At 56.0% G+C, this 8444-nt stretch overlaps 1 protein-coding gene across 1 annotated transcript in view; it reads left to right on the forward strand.

The window, feature by feature from the left end:
- LOC103127928 (fibulin-5) overlaps positions 1-4339 on the forward strand; it is a 48394-nt gene extending 44055 nt beyond the window's left edge. The window contains exons 6-7 of the mRNA XM_060180951.1: positions 1138-1333; positions 3937-4339. Of these exons, the coding sequence (XP_060036934.1) occupies positions 1138-1333; positions 3937-4098 (358 nt within the window). The 3' untranslated portion in view covers positions 4099-4339. The remainder of the gene's footprint in view (positions 1-1137; positions 1334-3936) is intronic.
- The last annotated feature ends 4105 nt before the right edge of the window (positions 4340-8444 follow it).

Consider the following 8444-nt stretch of genomic DNA (forward strand, 5'->3'; position numbering starts at 1 on the left):
TTTGGCCGTCAGTACAGTTGAGGTGGACGTGGTGAGGAGCAGCTGGAGGTTGGGTGGTATTTTGGAAGCAGGGCCAGTCCTTCTGAAGGCACTTTGAGATTCGCTCTGGGTCCAGCCAGATCCCAGTGGGTGTTCTCACCCTCTTGTGAACACCCTTGGGGTGAGCCTCAGAGAGAAGGCAAGAGGTGGGGGTAGTCAAGCATGGGGGGTCTTGGTAGTAAGAGTCCGTGATTTTATCTGATGGGGATACTATTGCGGTGTTTCAAATGACCTGCTTGGAGCTAGGGGGACTCGAGTCTGTGGAGTTATGTCTCCTATTAGAAGGTGAGCCAGGGCCAGGCTCCCCACCTGCAGGGGAAGCTTCACAGGTGGTGAAGCAGTGCCTCTGTCTCTGTCTCTCTTTATGACCTCTGAGGTTATTGCTGGGACTCAGTGCTGGCATTCACAGTGGCCATAGTCTCGCTTTGTAACTTTTTAAAAAATTTTTATTTTATTCCCTTTTGTTAATCTTGTTGTTCTATTGTTGTAGTTATTATTGTTGTTTCTTTCTAACTTTTTAAAAATTAGATAGGACAGATAGAGATTATGAGAGGATGGTGAGATATAGAGAAAGACAGACACCTGCCTGCTTCAGCACTCAAGAAGCAGATCCCCTGCAGGTGGGGAGCCTGGGCTCAAACCTGTGTCCGTGTGCTTGGTAACATGCGCTTAACTATGTGCACCACCTGGCCCCCTCTTTCTCCTCTCTCTCCCCTTCCTCTCGCGATTTCTCTCTGTACTGCCAAATAAAATAAAATAAAATAAAATAAAATAAAAAAATGAAGAGAAGGAGGTGAGTTATCTGAGGTCAGGGTCACACTTGGCTCCGCAGGCCCCGGTTTAAGGTACACTGCACAGCCAGGGGCTCACCCAGTCTGGGCGTTGGTTCACCACTCAGCTTCAGGTCGGGGGCTGGGCCAGAGCTGTTCCCTCAGGGAGACACAGCAGGGGCAGAAAGCTCTGGCGGCCAGGGAGGGAGGGGATGAGCCACCTGAGCAGAGCGCAGCCCGGAGCCCAGCTCTGGGGTGATGGGAGCAGGGCGGTCTGGGTGGTCAGCGCTCAAGGTCTCCCCGCGTCCTCACGCCCCCACCCCCACAGCCGCTGCATGTGCCCCGCCGAGAACCCGGGCTGCAGGGACCAGCCCTTCACCATCGTGTACCGGGACATGGACGTGGTGTCGGGCCGCTCCGTGCCCGCCGACATCTTCCAGATGCAGGCCACCACCCGCTACCCCGGGGCCTACTACATCTTCCAGATCAAGTCCGGGAATGAGGGCAGAGAGTTCTACATGCGGGTAAGCGGGCGAGGCCGGCCCGGATTCCGGAAACCAGAGGGCGGGGTGCAGGGGCGGGCGTGGCGAGCAGAGGAGCAGCCTGGACGCCAGGACAGGGCAGCTCTGCCTCCTGTCTCCTGTCACCGCTTATCCCAGTAGTAACGATCTCTGAGACGGTAGTTGCCTGGGCAACTCCTCACTGCTTATCTCATCTGTTGTGTTTTTGTCTTTCTTACACGTGCTAGGACAGTACAGTTGAGAGGGAGGCGAGACAAAGAAGGAGAGAGACTTCGAGCCTCTGCAGACCTGCTTCACTGCTCATGAAGCTTCCCCCCTGCAGGTGGAGACCTGGGGCTTGAACCCTGGTCTTTGTGCATGGTAGTGTGTGAGCTCTACCGGGTGAGCCACCACCCAAGCCCAGACACATATGCCTTGCCTACTGTGCCCTTCAGGAAGCCGAGGACGCAGCAGTGAGCAGACCACCCTAGCCTCTGACTGGGGCTGGAGAGTAGACTCAGAGGCTTTGCGAAAGGAAAGGACACAGGTTCCTGGGCCACAGGCCATGACAACCACACTGGGCATGTTTAGTTACCGAGTGGGGACCCTGTGTTAGCTCAGTCATGGAGTGTTTGCTAGGTGTAGAGCTGGGCTGGTTCCGTGACAGTAAGTGGCTTGAGGGCACACACCCTGGGTGTGTTGCTTAATCAGTTACCTCTGAGGCTCTCCTGCAGCCACACCTGCCAGCACACCTGCCTCAAAGCCACAAGCAGTTCCCTCCTTTTGTTGTGAATCTGGGCCACTGTCCGGAAAGTGGATTCCGGATCTCTCCTATCCACAGCTTGTTTCAGAACACGGTGGCCAAGGTCTGGCGTGTCTGTTTCTCATGACCACTGTCACAAACTGTCATCCGCCGGGTGACTAAGGACAGCAGAAATGTGCTGACATTTCTGGAAGCACAGAGTGAGGCCTGGGTTGGGGGCTAGCTCACCTGGATAGTATGTCTGCTCTGTTGTGCGTGTGGCCCGGGTTGGACCCTCACTGCACCATGCCACGTGGCCTCTGCTGTCTTTCCCTCTCTCGTTCTGTTTCTGTCTCTGCCTGAAGAAGCCAAGTTAGAGCAGCAAAACCAGACAGCCACAGCAAGACATCAGGGCCTGTCTAGGCTGTTCTGAGGCTTGAGTCTGTCAAGAAATGTAAGAGCGGTTATCAGAGTGTCTGCAAGGGCGGGGAGGCTCAGCTGATGTCCGGCGTCTCCACGTCCCTCTGGCTGGTTCTAGGAAAAGCCTGTGTGGAGGGGGCATGAGCTGTTAGCACCACAGCTGCAGGTCACAGAGGAAAGCCAGGGGAGGGCGGTCTGGACAAGCTCTGTCAGAACCTGCCGGGAAGCCCTAGACCAGCCTGCCGCCTCCAGGCATCACTGGCATGTGTGACACAGCATCTCTTTGTGGGTCCCTGGAGATGCCAGTGTAAAGGAGCCTCCTGGGGGCCGGGTGGTGTGGCTTCTGGTTGAGTACACACGCTACCAGGTGCAAGGACTGGGGTTCAAGACCCTGGTCCCCACCTGCATGGTGGAAGGTTCATGAGTCGTGAAACAGGGCTGCAGGTCTCTCTCTCTCTCTCTCCTCCCCCTCTCAATTTCTCTCCTTTTCTATCCAAAATAAATAAAAACTTTTTTAAAAGTAGCACCAAAAAAAAAAAAAAAGCCTTCTGGAATAAGCGAAATAGCCCACCTGAACAGCTGCTTTGCCCTGTGCACGACCCAGGTTCAAGCCCGGCCCTCACGGCACTGAAGGAAGTTTTGGTCCTGTGTTCTCTCTGCCTCTGTCTCTAGCTTAAAAAGAGCATTCTAGATGTTGGGGGTTTGTTTTCTAACCTCTGATCTCACACAGAGTCCTGAGGGGAGAAAGAGGCCGAGTCACTCAGCCGACATCTCTCACACTGGAGATGTGTTACTGGCTCAGAAGCAGTAGAGTGCAGGAGTTGTGTGCATGAGGCTCCACTCCCACTGTGTCCGGGGCCTTTCTCATAAAACATTTTCTGGGACCTGTGGTGTTGCACCTCATAAAGCTCAGGTGCACGACGACCCGGGTTCAAGTCCCTGTCCCACCTGCGGGGAGGAAGCTTCATCGCAGAGAAGCAGGGTTGCAAGTCTCTCTCGCTCTCTCCCTCATTCTTCTTAAACTATCTGTCCATCCATAATAAAAGCATTGGAGAATATATTTGCTGAACACCTGCTGTGTGCATGGGACCATGCTGGGCTCTGGGGCGGGTGTGCAGTGATCTGAAACCCGCCCCACCCTTGCTTGGGAGCTTGTTCTCCTGGGGCGTCTTCTACAGAGACACACAAATCAGGTAGGAGGTACAGATGGCCAGGGTGACTGGGCTCTGAGTGAGGAAATCAGGGAAGGCTCCTTGCAGGAGGTGACCTTTCAGCTGAGACCTGTAGGGAGGACCAAACCAGCTGGAGTGCGAGCAGTGGGCAGAGCAGGGCCCTGACTGAGGCTGCAGCGAGGGCTGTGGCCTGGAGCTTGTTCTAGGAGCCTGAAGAGCATCCCACTCTGCCGGCCTCCTCTGCCAGGTGGCCAGGTACCCTCACTTACAGGCGGCTCTGTCTGTCCCCGCAGCAAACGGGTCCCATCAGCGCCACCCTGGTGATGACACGCCCCATCAAGGGGCCTCGGGAGCTGCAGCTGGACCTGGAGATGGTCACTGTCAACACCGTCATCAACTTCCGAGGCAGCTCCATCATCCGTCTGCGGGTCTACGTGTCTCAATACCCCTTCTGAGCACCCACACCCCACCAGTGGGAGAGCCAGAGCCAGAGGGAGAGGGAGCCCAGGGCAGGTGCCTCCCTGAGCTGTCTCCCTGTAGGGACAGGTGGCTCCCCAGCTGCCCCGGGAGCCCGGTGTCCAGGAGCACTGTCACTGCCACCTGCCCTGCGGCCCGTCCCAGCCCCTAGCCCTCAGCTCCCAGCCCTCAGCTCCCAGCCCTCAGCTCCAGTCCCCAGCCCCCAGCCCCCAGCCCCCAACCCCCAAACCCCAGCCCCCAGCCCCCAAACCCCAAACCCCAGCCTCCAGCCCCCAGTTCGGGCTGCGTCTCCCCCCCCCCCACAAAGAACAGAGTGGGTCCAGAGTGGGTCCAGAGTGGGTCCGGCCTGTTGGGGGTGTCCCTGGGTCCCCGCTCTGAGAACAGAGGGGCTTCTCCCCTCCCACGCTTCCTCCCTCTGCCTTTCCAGCTGCTGCTTTGCCAAGACCCCAGGGGCCCGCTGGGTGCAGCCACGCCGCTTCTGTCACTTCTGTCTGTCTGGAGAAGGCCGAGGGGGAAAGAGAACACAGCAGGAGTGAATTTTTTAAAGAGTCTATTTCAAAACTATGTCTGGTATTTCCAGCCATAAAAGAAGTTTTAGTCGTCCTTCAATTTGTATAACTGTTTGATTCCTTCCTGTTTTGTTTGTCCTTTAGTATGTTTTTTAATAAGCGGTGGGATCCCTTCCAAAAGCCGGGAGACTCGCTCTGCCTCCCGGGCCCAGGCTCCCCTCCACTGCAGAGTCTTCTGGGGGACGCCACCACTCTGCTTTCTTGACTGTTTTTGCCCACCGGGGTTGGAAGGCAGAGTTGTCTAGACTGATTCAATCTTTGAAGAGATCTCGTGTTCAGTTGCTTTTGGCATTGCAGCCGAGTCATGGGGGGTGGGCGTGGATTCTGATTCTCTTCAGACCGTTGGCTCTGCTGGCTTGGGGGGCAGAGCAGTGGGGGTGGGGTGTCAGGGAGAGACGTCTGGACCCAACCCAACCTCTTCTGATGAGGAGCCGGGGGCGGGGGAGTGGCGTCAACTCCCGGTAGAGCACATGCATCCCACGCACAAGGCCAAGTTCGATCTGCAGCAGAGGAGATTAGCCTGACACTTTTCCTCCTGTGTACCCTGTTCTAGAACGAGAGTGGTTCAGGGGACTGTCCTTCACGGCCACAGGTTGGGAAGGGCCCCGAGTGAGGCAGCAGCAGCCAAAGCCCCACCAGGTTTTCTGAAGTCCTGAGACTCTGTCTGAGACATTGAGCTGAGGCCTGGGAGCTGGCTCAGCCTGCTAGACCACCAGCTTCCATGCCTGCGGTCCCAGAGGCCACAGGTTCAATCCCTGGCACCGCCTTAGGCCAGAGCTGAGCTGTGCACTGCCACTTGTTCTCTCCTCTCCTCTCCTCTCTCTCTCTCTCGCCTGTGGAAGAAAACAGCTGTCACTGAGAAGGCCTTATTAGGACCCCTGCAACTAGAGGGAGCTAAATCAGGCCCAGGTGATAGCCATCTTGCCCTGTCTGTCCAGCTGATGGAGGGCCCATTACTCTGTTCCTGACAGGACCCTGGGACTCTCTCGAGCCTTTGATTGGGCCAGCTGGAAAGGAGGGTGGCCTCAGGCTCCTTCTGCCGTGAGGAGCGGTGTGTTCCTTGACTCTGACACTCCTGAAGGGCCCACTGCCCCGGGCTCTTGAGATGAGCGGGGTTTTCTTTGGTCCTGGCACCTGGCACTGGGTGGAGAAAAGGCCTGTTCAGCCTTCCTGTGCCCGCTGGAGTTTTCTGCTCAAATGGGTCCCATCCAGACCGTCACCCACGGGCCCCATCACCCAGGCCCCAGTGATGTCCATGGTCGCATTAAGAACCAACGAATGACTCAGAAATGAAGAACTTTCTCCCCAGCCCTGCCCGTGTTGAGGCTCAGCTGAACCCTGCAGATCCAAGAGCAAAGGTGCCCAAAGCCCAGGGTCTCCTGGAGTGGGGAGTTGGGGGTGGGTTGGGTGTCAGGAATGCCTGTGGGCGGTCTCACCCAACCGCCTGTCTTTTTCCCTGCTCAGCACCCCAGCCGCTGTGGGCCCCAGGCTCAGTGTGCCACCAGGACAGGGCTGGCTGTCCAGTTCTGGAAGCTGAGGGGAGGGAACTTGGGGCTGGCTTCAGAGGTGCAACATTTGGAACCTGCCGAGAATCGGGGACTTGCATTTTTTTTTTTTTTTTTGTCTGCGTCAAAATGCGGCTTCCTGCTTCTAAGAAAACAGGCATGAGGTACCCTGTAAAAAGCAGACCTCCTCGGGCCTCAGCTTGCTCCAAATAAGCCGGACGCATGTGGGACCAATTTGCTTTCAGGCTCGCTGGAGGCTGGAAACTGAGCAGGAATGTCCAGGGCGACCTGTGCTGGGCAGCCAGGCCTAGAACATGTGGGGACATTTCCAGAGGTTTGCTGCCCTGGCCGGCCCTTGGGAACGGCAGGCTGTGAAGGGTCTCACAACACTGAGAATCAGTGTGCCTTTTACTTCTTTTGCCACCAGAGACATCTGAGGGCTGGGTGGCTTCATGCTTCCACTTCTCCTCGTGGACACTTTGGTTTATTTCTGCCACCAGAATTATCACTGGGACTGGGGCCTGCACAGTGAACCCACTGCTCCAGCAGCCATTTTCCCCATTTATTAATCTGTCTTCTTAAAAAATATTTTCTTATTTACTACTGGATAGAAAGAGAAATTGGGAAGGGAGGGAAGATAGGGAAAGAGACAGAGAGACACCTGCTTCCCGCTCATGAAGCTTCCCCCTGCAGGAGGGGACTGGGGGCTTGAACCTGGGCTGTTGCTTTTGGTAACATGTATGTTCAACTCGGTACATCACCACCTAACCCCAGGCTTTTCTTCCTCTTCTTCCTGTTTGTTAGAGGATGAGAGAGAGGCAGAGAGGAGAAACAACTGCAGTACTGTTTCACTGCTTGTGAAACTTTCCCCTGCAGGTGGGGACTGGGGATTTGAACCCGGCTCTTTTTGCCTGGCAACGTGTGCTGAGTGTGCCAGCACCTTCCCCAAGCCTGCCCACAGGCTCACAGCACTGTGCCCCTCAGAGGCTGGCTGTGAAGCTGACACTTAAATATCCATGTCCCCCATGCCCGTCCTCGCCAGTCTTGCAGCGTCCCCAGGCTGGGCAGACAGCTCACTGTGAACCCCAGTCCTCATCACCCCAGCGGGCCCCCATGGGTGAAGGGTTCTGCGGTGGAAGAGGTGTCCACAGAATCCCACTAATCTGGGCTCAGGTGGGTGAAGATGCCTCTGATTCTGTGGAATGTACTTTGGGACAAGAGCCAGCATTTCCATGAACCCACACTTTGGACTGTCACAGCAGTTTGCTGACCGTTGTGACTGGCACCCACGCCACCTACCTCTTGGCTGCGGAACAGACCCAGGAAGGTTCTTGGGTGGTTGTGCAGGCCCTTGGGCATTCTTTTCCCAGATGGTGAAAACTTTTCAGGAGCTCGGACCATTTCACTTTCTGTGTGTTTAGTGTATCTTTGCTGCGGCCTGTTTAATGTACACAAGTCCTTTGTCCTGAGCCCAGCGGCTGGGAGAAAGACGGTGGGTGAGTTAATTGACTCCTGGCAGACATCTGGAAGCCTGTTTGAATGTTTCTGTGCTGCGGGAGCACATGATGCCGGGGCTGCCCGATTCCTTTGGTCGAGTCATTTTCTGGATTTGATTCGGAAAGGTGAATGAGATAGACTCAGGCACAGACGAGATGTTAATCTGAGGAGTTCACGCTGTGGGGTGGGAGCGAAGAAGTAATAAGAGCCACACAAAAATGAAACCCTTGGACTCACTGCAGAACTGAAGTGACCAGAGGGGGAGAGGGGAGGGTTAAGGAGGGCTGGATTGTCATGGAGGGGTGGTGGCACTTTGAGGGTGGGTAGGGTGTGAAGTTACACCTCTAAGACACAGCGAAGTGACCTCTGGGGAAAAAGCTGATTGGGGCCATGTGTGGCTCCCCTGGACAGACACCTGAGTTATCAGTGCGAGGACCCGGGCTCGAGTCCCAGGTCCCCATCTGCGGGAGGTAAGTTCCACGAGCAGTGGTGCTGTGCTGCAGGTGTTTCTCTCTTTCCGCCTCTCTGTTGTCTCTTCCTCGCTTTCAGAAAGGAAGAAAAAGAAGAAACGATGGGGCAGGTGGTGGTGCACCTGGCTGAGTGCTCACCCTGTAGCCAAGGACTTGGGTTCAAGCTTCTCCCACTGGCAGGGGGACTTCACGAGTGGTGGAGCAGGGCTGCAGGGCCCTCCGCTTCCTGCTCTCTCTCTCTCTCTCTCTCTCTCTCTCTCTGTGTGTCTTTCTTTCTCTCTCT

The sequence above is a fragment of the Erinaceus europaeus genome, chromosome 22 (assembly GCF_950295315.1).
Source record: "Erinaceus europaeus chromosome 22, mEriEur2.1, whole genome shotgun sequence".
NCBI classification, from domain to species: domain Eukaryota; kingdom Metazoa; phylum Chordata; class Mammalia; order Eulipotyphla; family Erinaceidae; genus Erinaceus; species Erinaceus europaeus.